This window comes from Condylostylus longicornis, unplaced genomic scaffold (assembly GCF_029603195.1).
Source record: "Condylostylus longicornis isolate FDR11 unplaced genomic scaffold, ASM2960319v2 ptg000076l, whole genome shotgun sequence".
NCBI lineage: Eukaryota > Metazoa > Arthropoda > Insecta > Diptera > Dolichopodidae > Condylostylus > Condylostylus longicornis.
In genome coordinates, this window is record NW_026578044.1 from 1420799 (window position 1) to 1438930 (window position 18132).

General features: G+C 31.9%; 1 protein-coding gene across 3 annotated transcripts in view; it reads left to right on the plus strand.

The window, feature by feature from the left end:
* LOC129612730 (protein ultraspiracle) overlaps window positions 1-18132 on the plus strand; it is a 70409-nt gene that overhangs the window by 24883 nt on the left and 27394 nt on the right. Inside the window, exon 1 of one of the 3 annotated variants that reach the window (XM_055526487.1) lies at window positions 16406-16791. The exons of the other annotated variants lie outside the window; for them this stretch is intronic. Coding sequence (XP_055382462.1) covers window positions 16698-16791 — 94 coding nt within the window. The 5' untranslated portion in view covers window positions 16406-16697. Of the gene's footprint in view, window positions 1-16405; window positions 16792-18132 lie in introns of those variants that run through there. 3 annotated transcript variants of the gene reach the window in all.

Genomic DNA, 18132 nt, shown 5'->3' on the forward strand with positions numbered 1-18132 from the left:
GAGTACTTTAAAAAAAAAAAATTTATTGGCTTTCTCTTAAGCAATTTCTTAAGAAATGTTTTGTTTTCAAAAAAATAAAATTGAAATTAAAATTAGGTTGAATGAACTGATCGACAACATCTTAGAGAATTAAGATTACAATTTTAACACTACGATCACATTATCCTGGTTGTATTTTGCTTTTTAATGTACTTTATTGCTCTTTTAGCTTTGATTTTTTTTTGTTTTTTTTAAATAATAAGAATGAGTAAGAAAAGAAAAAAAGGTCGGGCAGGATCAAAATTAAATTTCTTGGAATGTCTCCGAATTTTTTTTTTACTTCTGATATTTTATTTGTGTCTTGTTATTTGTAATATTTGGGATCGTTTGTGATATATTTATGCACATAAAATACTTGTATAAACTCTTATATTTATAATTATTTTAAATTTGATATGAAACATTCGTTTTGTTTTAAATTAAATTGCGCGGCAATGAGCTTTATTTTTTTTACCTTGTTTTTTTTTCATTTTGCAGTTGAGAGCATGAAATTAAAATTTGAAAATTTTTTAAATATTTTTGAGCCGCACAGCCGAAAAAAAAAATAAGTTTTTGTTTTTGTTTCTGCTCCGCTCTGCTCTGCAACAACTTTATTTGAACTTAGTATGAAAATTTTTAACACGCGCAATATTAAATAAACATACAAAAAAAATGAATTAAATTTTTGTTTCTCTGTCATTTTTATTGTTGTTTTTTTTTTCTTATAAAATAATGCAAATTAAGTTCATTTTTATGTTTTTTTCTTGTTTTTTTTTTTTTTTGGTAGACGGTTTTGTTTTGGAATATTTTTTTAATGGATTATTTATGTACACATACATCGTATATTATACAATGTATGTAAGAAAATTGAATAAAAGTATGTTATTGATAACCACTGCTACAGACAGCTATTAATTCATTTTGTGTCGGATATTCCCAAATGTTTTTCGAAAAATTAAAAAATATTGAATGAAATAAAAAAAGAAAGGAAAATATATGCCTTTTTAATTTAAATTTTAGTTTAAAATAAGATTCCCCGAGATGTCGCATGCCTTCAGTATGTTGAAAACTTCTGCCTAAAAGATACTCCACTTGTTAACAAACCGATATGATTTAGCCACGCATGTGGAAAGGGGGAGACTCCAAAGTCGTCATCTGAGTCGTCTCAAAATTCTCATCCTGAGAGCCATTGGTGAATAAAGAAGCCATTAAAGAAGCCATTTAAGTTTTGCACTAACAGCGAATGAAATACCATCCAATATAGGCAGTCAGAATTTTAGTTTTTGTCGTATAGAGTAATAGCTCCTAATATTATAAGTATTGCTATTATTTCTCTTGCGGGAATTTGATTTCTTATAAAATTTATTCTTACTTAAAGATTTTAATTTCAAATAATTTTAAAACTGTATTTTTTCTCTACTCACCAATTATTAGTCAATTATAATATTTGCTGAAGGTGAGGAGCTGTTAGCGCATTATTCATAATATGATCTTTATATATATAAGCCAGATTTTACTTGCTGCTTTCGAATATTTATGATAAATAGTGATCCAATTTGGCAATTATTTCAAATTTATTAAGATGATTTAAGATAAAATCATTATTTTTAGAGAATTTTAGTGAAAATAATTTTTTAAGTTTTTGTGAAAAAGGTTAAACTTTTTATACGTTCCAATGAGTAAAATATTTTCCGTGCTTATAAAAGTTTACTGATAAAAAAAATATCGTATTGTATGCAAAGATTAAAATTTATTTAATATTTTAATTTTTTTTTAAATTAGATGTTTATTCATCTGCATAAATACTGAAAATGAATTTTTTATTGTTTTTTCTCCTGCTTTCGTATTTTTTTTATTTACTTAGTGTGACAACCTGCCAAAAATTGAATTGAAAATTAATTTTTTTTTCGAATAATTTTTGTTTTACTCTTATAAAAAAACGTCAAATTTTTCAATTTAAAAGCGTAAATAAAAAAAAATTTAAATAAAAAATTCTATATCCGCAATCATTAAAAAATTTTTTCGAAGAATCTTAGTCTTAAATGAGAAATAGTTCCAGTGAAAAATTCGGAGAGTATGTGCTTCACAGTTTCCTTAAGGCGAAGCGGACATTAGAACCAATTTTTCGTCAACAATCTTAGAATGAACATCAAAATATAGCAATGCCTCTTCGAGTGTCTGCCTATATTTTTTATCTTTGAATGTAATTAACACAGCATCCACTATCAGAGCTGTTTGCCATGTCGTTAAAGCAACCGTTTAATACATTTACCGTTCAATAAAAAATTTTGATTCCGGAAAAGCAAAACATTATTTTCTAAGTATGTTATAAGCCCGTAATCATGTTAAATTGGAATGAGGAAAAAAAATTGGGGCATCATAGCTTAAATTTGCTTGTACAACAGTATGTATAAATCACATGGTTGCCTGTTTTTATTATATTTCTTCTTCTTTCCTTCATTAATTTATTTGATTTTAAAATATTTCCATATAAGCACCATGATCATTAACTATGTATAAGTAGCTGGTATGGTAAGAAACCATAAGTGTATATTAGCAAAATTACCTGTTTATATATGTAATTATCTTATTGCATTTTCAATTTAACATTTTTTTTAATCTTTCCGATAAATGCATTATTTAAAGAAAACAGAAAAAATTGTTTTTGGTCATAATAGTGAACAGAAACTTAATTCTCACTAAGTAAAGAAAACGTTTTTTTTCTTAGTATTTAACGTTTAAAATTAAAATTACCATACAATTGCATTTTTGCAGTGCAGTGCATCAATATGCTGACTCTTTATGTTTGTATTTATATTTTATTTACATATTACGCGGTCGCAACTCTTATAGGGTGGTTTTTCGAAATAGAATTATTTATACTTATAAAAATCAAAAATTAAGTGAAGAAAGTAAAAAATGTTTATTGGAAATGTTGATATTTTCCCAAAATATTTTTCCAAAAATTTTTGGAATTTGACATGAATAATTTGTTGATGCCGCACTCTTCGCAAAATTAAGACACATACTAGCAAGGCTTTGCAAGGAAGAGAACTGATTTAAATTTAGAAACAAGATGTACAGAACAACGTCGGGGTTTTCAGATGGGCAACCCACTTTCATCATTTATTGCCGAAATATATTTATGTCGAAATTGGAAAGAAGATGAACGAGGACTGTCTGATACCTAGAGTGTAGTTGCGGTATGTGCACTATTTTTGCAATAGTGGACAAGTAGAAATTAGAAAATTTCAGTATAAATATATCTATAAATTACATTGAAATGTTGAATTTACGTACGGAATGGAGAAAAATGCTGTCTTTCCTCTCTTGGATATATTCTGCAAAATAAAATCTGAAAAAATTTTATTCAACATCTTCAGGAAGAAAATAACTACACAAAGATGCAACTCAAAAAAATCGAATCGTTTAACGAAACAGAAGATGGTAGCGTTTAACTCTATGATCAGAATGCTAACTGCACTGATGGAAAAGGTGGACTTTAAAGCAGAAGAAAATTTCATACTGGTCACAGGAGTCAAAAATGGTTATTCTCCTGAAACTATTAAAAAACTCATTAGGAAAAAAAAATTAAAAATTGAAGGCGATAACATGATAACGTTGTATAAAAAGAACAGGTTATTGAAGGAAAAAGAAGTAACATTTGCATCTTTGTTTCATGATCATCGTTCGACGAATTTGATAAGTAAGCAACTAAAAAATATATCTGGTTATCTGAAACTAGCAGTAAGTATCAACTAAGGAGCTTATCAAATTCGGGCAATGATAAATTGAAATTACATGACATAAAATAAAATGCAATAATTACGACAAATTTTACATAGGATAAACGAGGAAACCTCTTACAATAAGGCTAAAGGAACATTTAAGTGAGGTTAAACGTGGAGGTTAGCTAAGAATTGAAAGAAATTTCGATTTAATGGTTGCGGAACATATTTGCGAAACGGATTACAATATTACTATATTAATAGGAGAGAAGAGAGAAGAGTATATTCCTAACAATATTACATTAATTAATATTTATAGGTTTTTTTAAACAAATAATATAGCAATTAGTATTTAAAAAATTGTTGTGGGCATAAAGAAAATCAATTAATCAATCCGATAAACGGGTAAGAAACAAAAAAATCTATTCAAATTCAATATTCAAATTATTATTGAGTTTTTTTTTCAATGGATTATACAAATTCATCATCTTATTACATAAAGATGTTCTGATTACTTCATCATCCTGTATAAACAATTTGCTAAAACTATCACACATACATCTACAACTAAATACATAATTTGTAGCTCAAAAATTATCTACGCAAAAATTTCTAATGTACGCACTTTTTTTATGAATTCATACACATGAATGTGAGTATATCTAAATTAAAATGAATATAGTAAAGAAGAAAAAACAAGGCAAATAAAATAAATAGAAAAGAAGTAAAAATTTAAGTATAAAAAAAATTAAAAAAAAAAAAAAACCCGCGAATTATCTCGCGGCAAAGCACGATCACAATTTATTCACAATACAACACAATGTGTGATAAAAAAAAATAAATATAAACATAACCTATAGACATAGTTTACTCTCTTAGGAAGAAAAAAACATCAACAAAAAAAACGCAAAAATAGACGCATGATGTGAGATTTGTTTTTTCATTATGTATTAATTTGGCGCTGATTTCACCTCTTTAATTGTATCATTATGTATGTGTATGGAAAAATTACTATTTTCGTTATATTTTTATTATTTATATATATACATATGTATGTATGTGCATAATGTTTGTTTATGCTGAAAAAAATGATGCTTTGAAAGTCGTGACAGTAGGCTAAATATAGAAATTATTTCTTTTTTTAATATTTGGATGAGGGGTAATGGTGGTAAGTGGCAAGCGTATGCAAAAAAAAAAAGAAAAAAATCAATACCCGGAAACAAAAACTTTTTATGTTTTCTAAAAAAAACTATTAAGCAAGCAACTTATAGAAAATAAAAGTGAAATTGCAGGTAAAACTTGTAAGAAATTTATAATATGAAATTATCAACAAAAAACCGACGAATGCAAAGTAATTTTGCGCAACGTACGCGTCAATATTTTATTCATCCCATAGTTCAATATTGACGCGAAGGATTGAAAAGCACCACAAACTTTAAGTTACAAGGACTCTCTATTAAACCAATTCGACCCAATAATACCAAGTTACTAACAATAAATTAAATTGTATGAAAACTATATCAGAAGCCTACTATATTACGAAAAGGAGACCGGACGTTAAATGCGTACTCTAAAGCAGGCCCCATAAAGGAATTCAGAAAGAACCCTTAATCAATCATAAGTACCAACAAAGGCTAAATAGTCTATTGTAAATGAGATCTCGAGACCGTGTAGGTCTTTTTGTTAAATTTTTTTTGAGTATAAGTAGTCAACAATATCAGGTTTTAGTTTGATCCAATTTAAACTTTACTGCAAAAAATCTGCATATCACATAATACATATGTATTGTAGATTGTAGATTTGTATGACGGGGGCAACAGTGCACCGCGACCACGTGTAAGGATCTATTGTGCGCTCCCATCCGAGTGCGGGCCATGTCCTACAACACACGCTCGAGACCCACCCTCCTGATGAACTCAAGCAACTTGTAAGGACCAGAAAACCGTAACTCCGCCACCGTTAGAACAAAGCCTCCTAGCACCTCCCCCCTCCTACGAGCAAGAGCATCACACTCCCCCAGGAGGTGCACCGAGGTCTTTCCATACTCCCTATAGAATGTGCAAGCATTCTCATTTTCCAGGCCCAGCCGACTGAGGTGTCCCCTAAGCCTGCAGTGACCCGTCAAAATGCCGGTGAGGACTCTCACCTGGTTCTTGCCCATCCTTATAATTTTCTTAAATCGCTTCTGGTCATAAACGCCTAGGAGCTCTTTGGTTCCGACCGCCTTCTTTCTGATTCTTTCCTTAATTCCCAACGAATAGTATGTGGTCCGATTCCGCAGAAGGGCTCCGGCCCAAGAAGAGGTGTGTTTGCCTCCTTCCTTGCAAGCGCATCAACGGCCTCATTTCCTTCCACGCCCTCATGGCCCGGCACCCAACACAGTATGACCCGGTTGCATTTGCATATCTCATTGGGCTTCTCAAGACAGCTCCATACTGCCGCGGAGGATACTGAAAACGAGTACTGCGCTCCAATCGCAGCCCGGCTATATGACATAATCATTATTTCTTGTCCCCGATACCCCCTTTCCAGACTGAACCGCACGCACATTTCAATTGCGTACAACTCAGTTCGAAACACACTCGGAAAAGTTCCCATAGGCTCGGAGAATTTGGTCCTTGGCCCAAATACACCCGCACCCGTCTCAATACTGGTCTTTAAACCATCTGCGTACCATCTAATAACGTGTGTTCTAACTGGGAGGCCCGAAAAGTCACGCTCCCAGCCCCTTCTGTTACTCAGCAACGAGGCAAAATTTTACTCGAAGCTGTTCCTCCTTACAATGTCGTCCCTAGGCATCGATTGGAGCGGAACCTCCCCGACAAGGTGACTCCGATCTCTCACACCGATTATTCCGGCTCCATTTTTCCCCAACCTGAAAATGGCAGCCTTCGCTGCCATCTCCACAACAAGGTGCAAGGAGATTAGTCCCAAAATCACCTCCATTGCCGCCGTTGGGCAAGTTCTCGTAGCCCCTGTAATGCAGACGCATGCGAGTCTCTGTAATCGTTCCAGGTTCCTTCTAGCCTTACCAAAAGCCACCCTTCTTGCCCATGAGACTGCTCCATAAGTTAGGAGCGGCACGACCATCATGGTATACACCCACCACATGACAGACGGGGAGCAGCCCACGACCTGCCCGAGATGGCCCTGCAAACCATAAGTGCCCGGGTCGCCAAAGAAGCTTGGAATCAAACACCACTCCTAAGTATTTGACCTCCGATTTTCTCTCTACAGCCGCTCCGCACACGTATATTGTGCGCAGATGCTCCAGCTTCCTTCTCTTAGTGAAAGGCACCAGGGCCGCCTTGTTAGGGTTAAGCCTGAGGCCCACAGTATCGCACCAGGCCCGGGCTACCCGTAACCCCTTTGAGCTATATCACAAAGAGTTCCCTCGAACTTACATCTAGCGATGATGACAACATCATCGGCATAAGCCTTAGGGTACTCTGCCCCACAGCAATCTCTGCTACTCTCGTAGCTAACATATTGGACATCCATAGAGAGGTGCCATAATCCACGTCCCTACGCCTCAGGGCGCCCGCAATCGCCTCATGAGATTGTGTGGTCGAAGGCCCCCTCGATATCCAGGAACGTGCTGGCAAGGCGAAACAGAGCGGTCTCTGTTGACCTCCCTGCCCGATACGCATGCTGTCAATCGCTCAGCGGCCTCCCCACCAGCACCCCCACCCGGACATGGTTATCAATTATTTTCTCCATCGTTTTCAATACGAACGAAGTGAGGCTAATTTGTCTGAATGACTTGGTCACCATGTCCCTTCTTCCCACTTTGGGAATAAAAATAACCCCAGCCACCCGCCAGGACTCGGGAATGTATCCGAAAGCCAAGCTTCTCCTGAATATTCTTATTAAGAAAGGCATAATTGGCTCCAGCCCCCGTTGCAGAAGTGCTGGCAAAATCCCATCCACTCATGACGCCTTGAAGGGGGCTGTCCTTGCTGTAGGCTGTCAAGTTCATCTTGTACTCTTCCCAAGAACCTTCTCTCTTAGCTTTATTGAAAAGCCTGCGAACCCCGACCCTCAGGTTTTCCAATCGCGGGGTCCACCAAGGTGCATCTGTGAAATCCCTTGGCACACTAATGGGGCAGTTCGATTCAAAAGCCTCGACCATAATTTCCCCGAGCTGCTCCACAGTACCAGAGGATGCCCTTTCCAACACCAGAGGATGTCTGGCCACAGTTCTAACCGAGGCCCCCAACAGTTTTGCCTCCAGGTCCCTTATGTATCCCTCCCAGTTTGTCCGCCTCGGATTTCTGAAGGAAGATTTCTCCTCCATCAACCCACCCAGACAAAACCGGATGATTCTATGATCTGACATAGAAACTGGATATCACATTCGGACTGCCGAATGTGATATCCAGTACCTCCTCTTTACTCTAGTTACAAAAGTTGGGGCATTCCCTACATTAAATATTTCTAGGTTTTCTTTAACTACAAATTCTAATAAGGACTCACCTCTAGTATTGGTGTCGCTGCTCCACAAGCCTCCGTACTAAGGTGGCGGAGGGGATGCTCCATCCCCCGGAATGTACGCTGATGCGAGCACTATCTCCAAGTCCGTCCCCCAACATTAATGCGGGCCCTGACAGGTGTGAGGTCCCTTGTCATATACTCTGAAAGTAAAATAAAGTTAATATTTTTTTTAATTAGAATGCAGGTCCTGGGTCAGTCCTGCCCATAATCCCATACTACATTCACCTGGGCGACCCTGGTGCCTTCGTCCCTCATTTATTGAGTTGACTGGCAGGGTGATCTTCCCCTGCCTTCGGGACGTCATTTTCTGGGAAGGACTCCCTAAGACTTAGAAGGGTTAGCTCCAGGTTCTCCACCATCTCCTTCGTCGGTAATGAAGGGGGACGCCCCTCATCCGGGGTTTCATATCTCTCAGAAAGACCCCCCTCGTCCGCCGATTCCTTTTTGGAATCATATGACTCCCGTGGCGATTCTACCCGGCCCGCCGAGGATTCCACCAACCCCGTTCTTTCGGGCTGCCCCATTCGGAGCCCGTGTACAGGGATTTTCCCGAACCGGTACCGCAGAATGTGACCGCCTCGCCTGATGGCTTCCACGGAAGAGTTATCGATCCCTATTCGGAGAACCTTTCCGCCGCCGTCCTATCGCTGCCCCATCTGCTTCTAGACCCGGGTGTGTATTTTCCCGTTTTGGGCCTGGAAGATGGCCAGCGTTTTTTCCCAGGCTTGGCCCCCGCTCTTTGGGACGAAGACAGTGATCACACAAGGCTTAGGGATGTCATCTCCCTTCCTTGCCATCAATTCTGGTCCGCTCCATGTACCCAGAACTGGCGCTCGCTTGATCAGCCATTCAGCTGTCTCCTCATCTGCACAATCGACGAATACCATCGCGGGCCTGAAGTGTATTCCTTCAAATTGGATTATGTTATCCCAGCCCTTGGCTATCTCGTCGATTATCGTCTCCTCCAGCTGAGTGAGCTCCTGCTGGATCAGCATGATGGAGGGGTATTCCCTCGACAGAACTGCCACCTTTACAATTTTGGCGGCCGTGGCATATGCCCGGTTCCGAGGTGGAGGGTATGGGGTGAATTCCCATATTTCTTCTTTCAGAAGTCTTCCTTCTTTTGGCCTGCTCTTCTTGGGGTGTCAAGGACTCACGTCCACGCTTGCCCCCGGAGCCAGTGGAGGTACGTCTCCAATAGGCCTCTTCCTTTCTTCCACCAGTTTCCTAGCCTCATCAGGTGGTTTTCCCTGCTTCAGGAAGCGCAGGTACCATCTGACACCTGCACCGCTGAGTCCTCGTCTCCTCGGATCATCCAAGCCTCCAGGCTGACCCAGTGATGGCAGATAGGAGGACTTCCTCCTTCTGCCCCCACGGTGCATCCCGGAAGGCTTGCCCCCCACATCGATAGCCTGCGAGGATGCGGAGGGCTTGTTCCGACTTTCCGACTTTCCTCCATGCCATTCCTCCCTTTTTCGTTATTGCAAGGGGTATCACGGAGGTTAGTCTCCATTTCCCTTGCAACCTTCTCCTTTTTTGTTAATAATACATATGTATAATACATATATATGTATTACATATTATATAATACATATATATGTAATTGCTTAAACATATTTTTTTTTATTTTTTTATTATTTTAATAGTTTGAAGCTCGGTTTTATAAGTAATAAAATTAAAACAAGAATGTGCACATATCTATGTTACGTAAAAGATGGGTGAGAGCAACAATTTATTAATATTGGCAACAATATTTATGAGCAACATTTTTGTTTTTGATTTATAAACATTCCAATATTGCTCTTACATTTATTATGTGTGTACGGGCATAAAAATAAAAATTTTAATAACTCGCTTTGAAGTTTTGTTTGTCATTGGGATATTTTAAGAAAATTATTAGTTTTTTTTTTGCAAAATTTTATTACCCGGCATTTTTCTTGTAAACAAAATTTTTTCTTTTTTGTATGTATGTAGGCATTTGCAATTGTGTATAACATATAAGTGGATGTGTGTGTGTCTAGTCGAAAATTCTTTATCAATAAAAATTTTTATGCTTGACAAAAAATAAAAACAAAAATGAAAAATTGACGTTTCGATTTTTTTCTTTTTTTTTGTGTTCTTTTTATTTGATTTTTACATTTTAAATTGAAAAATTTTTTACAATTTTAATATTGCCGGGTTGTTTATCTTTATTTTTATGTTAATGAAATTTGAATAAGTAATAAATAATGAACAAATTCTTAAAATATTTTTTTTGATTATCATCTGAGCAAAAACATTTTAACATACATATAAGAAATATTAATATTATATAATGTGTACATATTTAAAGTATATTTTATTGCGAATACATTATAAAAAAAATTTAAATTGTATTTTTTTTTGAAAAATATTTGAAATATTAATTTTTTGAACATATACATCAACAAAAATCTTAAATAAAAGTATTTATCTACATATCCATCCGTGTAAATAAAACTATTAAATTCGGAAACAACAAAAATTGAAGACATTGCAAATTATATTCAATATTGTTTATTTCAATTAAAAAAAATATATAAAAACATATAAAAAAATTTACTTATGTAAAATCATGTTAATTTTTAAATTGTGATAAACTCTTACTTAAACCAAAAATAATATTAAGATCGTTTTCACAAGCCGATTAAAGTTTCTAAATTTTCACTAATTATAACAGCTAAAAAAAATGTAAACTTGATGTAAGATTTCTTACGAATTTCCAAAACTCGACTTTAATTAAAAGTTCAACGAAAACAAAAAATAGATTAAACCTTCTAAGTAAGTTATATTGATGGCGAGTAATGGTATAACAGCAGAGCCTCTTGTGGCGAACACTCTGACTTTTCCGCTGTTGTTAGAACCACATTTATCACAAACACTAATAAAGCATACAAAGTGTTGACAACAATTATCTCAAATCGCCTAAGAGAAAAATTAGAAAGACAGGGTAACCCCAAACAAAGCAATCCTCAGCTCAGTGATTACTTTGTTTAGAGAGCTCAGTAAGTTGAGCTCGCCAATAGTACACAGAGGAAAAATATGCGCTTTTCACCGTTCAATCAGAAGCCAAACAGGGTTGCCCACTTTTCCCGTTACTCTTTACAATCGTGCTAGCAAAAGATTTAAATTATGCAGATGACATTTATCTTCTCTCCAACAAGCGACATACGGAACAAATCAAAACACCTTGAATACCTTGCCAGAGAGATGAGTCTAGAAAAAAACATAGACAAAACTTGCACAATAAAGATAAACTGCATTAGCACAGCCGGTCAACCAGCTCAACAGCCCAAAAATCAGCTTTTGCTGCTTGAACTGCATTATAATACCCGATGTTGGGGCCCATATAGATGTAGACAACAGATTGAAGAAAGCAACTGCAGTGTTTAATAGACCACAACCGATATGAGGAAGCGGCCTAATATTTAAACAGACTAAGCTTCGGATATTCCGGTGCTGTGTAAAATTGGTTCCGTCAAAATCCGTTCACGACAAATTGCAGGAATTTATCAATAGATGACTCAAAATAATATGCACAATATTCGAATAAGCGACTGAGACCCTTGGATAATATCAAGCGAGGAGTCTATCGGTAGACAAATAAGGAGAAGAAAGTGGAAATGTACTGGACACACCCTTACAAACCCCCAAATAATATCGCAATAATCTTGGAATGAGACCCACAATATTCAAAAAGATCCAGACGCCACAGGAACGCTTGGTATATATCTGTAAATTCAGAACTAAAAAAATCAGATCTAACATATAGGGTCAAGCAAAAAATAGAACGAGGTGAAGATGTAAAGTAGAAGTCCTATGCTCGCAAGAGGAGCAAAGAAAAAGAAATTGCAAATGGTTAATTTGAGATTAAAAACAAAAAGAGCTTGGGAATTGTATTGGAGACTTTCCTAGAACATACATGCATAGTCAAATTTTTGACAATTGTTCCAAAATATTGTAACTACTTTGGATATAAACACTGTCATCAGCTTTTTATGAAACACTTAATACAACTTCCAAAAAAAAAACTAAATAAATTACATATTTGTTGTTCATCTCTTAAGCAAAATATGAGAAAAGAGGAAAGTAAGAAGTGGAAAAAAAGGAAGAAAAAATAATAATTCTTAAGACTACAACTTAGACTGGAAAAGAACAAAATAAAAAAAAAACGAAAAAAGAGCAAAGCATGAAATTGAAAGTGACATTGAAAGAACGTTGTTTTTAATTTTGTGCTGTTTTTAGAAAATTTGAGTAGAAAAAAAGAAAAAAAATAGAAAAAATAAAATAAATAAATAATTTTTTTTTTGATTAAATGCGACACGCACATTTTAATATTTTTTTTTGTTTCATTTTTAAAATTTTTCTACTGTCATACTGTTGTCATATTTAATGATTATCAATTAAAAAATAAACATAGAACATTTTCATTATGACAATCGTTGATCGTATTAATGTATATGTGTGTATATATATATGTATATAATATTAGTAAATCTTAACAATCTCAAATCTTTGATTTTCGTTTAATTACAAGCTTAAAAAAAAATTAAATTTTAAACATCCGTGATAAATATAAATAAGGGCTTAGTTTAAGTACACACATTTTTATTTAAGTATACCTAGTTACACACGATTACATAACGTACCTGTAGCATGGATATGAATATAAAAATTCGAACTAAATAATTCAAGATTTTAATTGAAACTTAAGAAGATTTAAGAATTCTCAAATTAAATTGCTTAAAAAAAATAAAAATATGTATTGTAAGAAGAAGCAGAGAATAATACACATATAATCTCATTAAAAATCTATTTGATTACTTTGAAATTTATAGTTATGTATGTATGTTGCATTATAATCCGATATTGAGACAATCAACGATTTCGGGGATGTGAATAAATTTTTGCTTATTTCGAGATCCCCTCTTATGAAATGATGCTGAAAAATTTTATTTTGCTCGTTAGTTTGGTTAAAAATTTTAATATTTTTCTTCTTTGAATTTAAAATCTAAGGTAAAATAATTAAAATTTTGTCAATTATTACAGAATTAAATTTGATAACTAATATAATAATTGTGGAAATTGTAAAAACTAAGGTACAAAAAATAATCGTACCTTTTTTAATTAGAAATATAAAATTTTATCGATTTAAATTCTAACTAAAATTAAATTATTAATAATTACTTAAATGACCTATGTTTAATTCAAATTACCATAATTACTATGCTACCTTCCACAAAAGTTTGATGAACTTTCCTTGAATTAATTTTAATTTTGTATTTTTTTCTAATTACAGATTTTTATATTGCTTTTTTTCTATCAAATATTTGAAAATAAGTCAATATCCTTTTAATATACTGTGAAGGACATTCAAGAAATTGTTCTTGTTTTGTTTATAAATTCGTTTTTGTATAAAATTAGTAGTGGTAAAAATGCAATAATTTTATATTACGAAATTGATATAAAAAAGTGTATGGCTTTGGAAATTATGGTAAAAAGTAATTTCGTATTTGAAATTGACAATATTTTCTTTACGCATAATTTCGTTCACTTGTTGATTCAATTAATCTCTTTTATGATTAGGTAATTCAAAAATTTTTAAATTTTAATGAGAAAGTTTCCAAAAATTAATATGCCAAAAATCTAAATTTAAATCAATTTAAATTGATGATGCTTATAATAGGCGGTAAAATTTCAGTTACTTAAATATCATTAAATGACATTTAATGACAATTATTTTATATTTATGTCATTTCGTACATTTAAAATGCTACTTTTATTTGGTTGTCCAAATAAAAGTAGCATTTGATCCTATGATTTTTAAAGGCAGTATTAATTTTTTTTACAATGCAAGTATTTTGGTTATTTATTTCTTTTTAATACACATGTCATATTGAATAGGCGCCTAAAATTATGCATTTTTTTCTAGTTTTCTTATAATTAAGCAATGATTTTTACTCAAATTATATTTTATTTGTAAATATTTCTACTCTAATTTCATAATAGACGAACACAATTAACAATATTTACAATTCATTTTATATTTTTTATAAAATTTCATTAAAAAGATATTTTGACATGTATATATATATTTATACAACAGAGCTTTTTTTTTATAACATAGAAAACGTAGGTAGTTATCCTTTTTTCTATTTTTGTATTTTATTCAAACTGGATTTTCATGTTTTCGTACAGAATATGTCAAAAAATTGTCACAAAAATTTGTTTTTATCATTTCATATATATTCAAAGAGTAACTGTATATGTCCATGAATGTACATACATGTATTTATATTATGTACATGAGCATTACGGTTTTGTATGTTTGTACACATTTGTAACATCAATAATTTTTTGTGTAAATTGAAAAGTGTGTATCTTAAATCGATAAATAATATAGACTGTATTGTAAATTTATTTTATTATACATTTTATGGGAATGGTTTTTGTTAAATAATAATATAAAGGATTTTAACATTTAGAGTAGAGGATAAATATTTTATACATTTAATGTACACGTGTAATAAATATTGCTGTGTAAATCTTTTTATCCCATGGGAAAAAAATAATAAAAAAAGATAAGTATAATTAAATATTGCGTCTATCAAATTACTTATTATGAGTGTATATGTACGTAGGCATATATTTGTATTTTCTGTAATTTATTTGTAATTTAAGTAACTAATTACATATGTATTTGGTTGTAAATAATTATTTTGATATTTTGTATTATATTGCTTCTTTTAAAATATATAAAGCTTAGGAGATCTCTTTTGAATTTGTCGTAACTTTGTACTGAAATAATAAGAGTTGGAGCAAATTGTTGTTTAGAATAGATTTGCGTCTTTATAATTAACACGAGTTTGAAGTTTGAATTAGAAGAACAAGAGGTTTGGTACGAAATTAATAAGTTCTTTTTACTTTTTCCATTTTCTATTTGGGAGCATTTGACGTTAGTCAAGCGTCAGTCTCAAGTCATATTGACAGTTAACGAGGCCGTGACCAACCTGCCGGGGTTTTTTCCCTTTATATTATATGTTGACGATTATTGATATTTATTGTTTATTTTTGTTACTATACAATATTTGTTACTTTTTGATTAAAGGACCAATGCTGTAACCACTGCGCCATTGCTCAGATAAGTTCTTTTTATATCTAGTAAAAATTTCACTGATCTCATTAGTAATCTTTCAAACTAAATTTAAAATAGTAATCGAAACGTGATCTATTTGTTTTGTTATAATTTTTTAAAAATTTTGAATATAAGCTGTTTGACAGCAAGTGGATTTGCAACCCATTGTAAATGAGGGCCGGATGCGAGTTATTTTGTGCCCACTGCTATAAAACGGCGAATGGTTTTTTTAATTCGGCCCATAATTCTCCGGCGATTGCATTTGCCTTATACGGAGCGATATTAGTTGTTCTTATTTCGAAAGTAAAATTTTTTATAGCACAAACAATTTAATTTTAAATAATATTAAAATTGAATTAGTAAAAAAGATCAATAATTTTCCCATTATTTTTTTAATTATTTTAAAATGAAAACACCATACATGTGTATGTCTATGAAATTGTTAGGTTAGGTTTACTTTCATATATATTGTGTCCGTTCTATTATGAGTATGTGTTGTGTATTACTGTCATTTATGATTAATTATATGACAAGTTATGAATAATATATTTAATCAAATACATATAAATATCCTAGAAAATTTGATACTTATAAAATGAAAATTAAAATTGAAAAAGAAACATTTCAGTTAGGATTTTATTGCTTAATAAAATTGTGAACCTTAAAAATGTAAATTTAATTATAAAATTAAAAAAAAATAATAATAAAAACCTTTAGAAGAAATCGGCATTTTTGAGAGCACAAATTTTTCAAACTATAACAATAATGGGAATGAAATCTTTAAAAATTAACAATAAATTTATTAATCCAAAAATTTATTTTTTGATTTTTCAGTATTAAATATATTTAAATTTTAAATTTAAATCAAAATGTGACATTTTAAAACGAAAAAAATTCAAAATAAAATTAAAAAAATTTTTAAAATATCCTGTGCTTTCTTTTAAAGAGACACGATATTTTTTTTATAAACAAACAACAAGAAGAATTGTAGAATTAAGAAAAAGAATTATTAAAAATTTGATTAATAGGGGGGAAAAATTAATAAAAGAAAAAAATTTTGAAAAAGAAAAAATAAAAATTTTCTTTTTCTTTAAATTGTGATTAAAAATTTTATGCTTTGGAAACGGAAATAAATTGTGATAATTTTTTTTTTGACAAAATTTCGAATATTTTTAGAAAATTTTTTTATTTAATTTAAATCTTTATTATTTCTAAAAAAAATTTAAAAAAAAAAATCTAAACAAAATTTTAAAAATAAAATTGAAATTGAAAAAAAAACGAGAGGAACTTTAAACGTTACAAAAATGTTGAAAAAAGAGAAACCGATGTTATCAGTTGATGCCTTAATTCAGGCACAAAATAAAACACCATGGTTGCAAAATCAAAGAGCTTATATGGGTAAGAAATTATTTTTTTTTGAAAAATTTATTTTATTTTGAATAAAATTGGAAAACTATTTAAAAACGAAGTTGTAAGAATGCTTTATATTGCAAAGAAATGAAAAATATAAATTACAAAAAAATTAAAATCCAGGTTTTCGAGGTACTCGTAGACCGTCAAATGTAAAATCTTTTCCAGTTTTTTTTTAAATTGGGAATTTGATTCTTATCCGATTGCGAATGAATACATAAAAAGAAATTATATTTTCGAGTTCGACTCTGTCTTCAACTTTTAAATTTGGTTAAATTTGCTTTATGGACTAATTTTATTTAAACCCGGATCAGGTGTGCCAATTTTTTAAAGATTGTATCAAAATTTCAAATCTGTTTTAATTTTTATGCTACCCTAACGTAGTTTAGAATTCATTTAGGAAGTATCGAACTGCGAGAATTCATTGCAAAATAATACAAAATTTTGTGATTTCTTTACAAGATAATTTGAAATATTTAAGTTATCGCACTATTCTGCAAATGCCTGTGCTATTAACTATTATTTTTAATGAAAAAAATTAATAGTTCGTTTAATAATATGAAAATTAAGCAAGAGTCCAAAATCGTACACATAAACTTTCGATTCTTGTTTAAAAATTTAAACCTTAATTAAATTAAACTTTAAAATTATTATTTAATGATCTATAAAAAAATTATAGAGATCTCAATTCTCATGATCTTCACAATTCACATCTTAAAGAAACGAAAAGAAAAACAAAACAAAAAAATTATTAAAACTCAAGGTCTTTTTTCGCAGTCTTTGTTTCTCTCTATTTTTCCAAAAAAAAAAAAAAAAAAAACAAAAAAAGGTCGAAAAAGTGCCAATTCTCAACGTATATAGGAAAAAAAATATATAGGTATAATAATAACAAGCAAAAGTGTTTCAGTCGATCTCAACCGACAGAAGTATGTATACCCTACAGGAAAGGCCTATGCGATGAAAAACTTATTATAGAAACTAGTTTTTGAAATATTTAAAATTATATTTTAGGTATAAAACAACAAGATCTCAACCATAACTGAACACATAATTGCCAAACTTCGTTCAACTAGATTTATTTTTCTTTCGAAATTGTTCAACTACAATAGCAGCTCCCGTTGCCAAAAAAAAACAATTACTGAAAGCTTTAGCGGTCTTTTCTCTTTTCGTTTTATATTATCGTACGATCGAACATCTTGTGTAAATGTCAGCGCAGATAAGCAATATGTACATGTTCAGGCTGTATGTGACTGCATCAAGTAGGCTGAAACTACGTATCTACAAAATAGAAAAGGTTATGTAGGGTATAAAAATTGTAACTCTTTACGC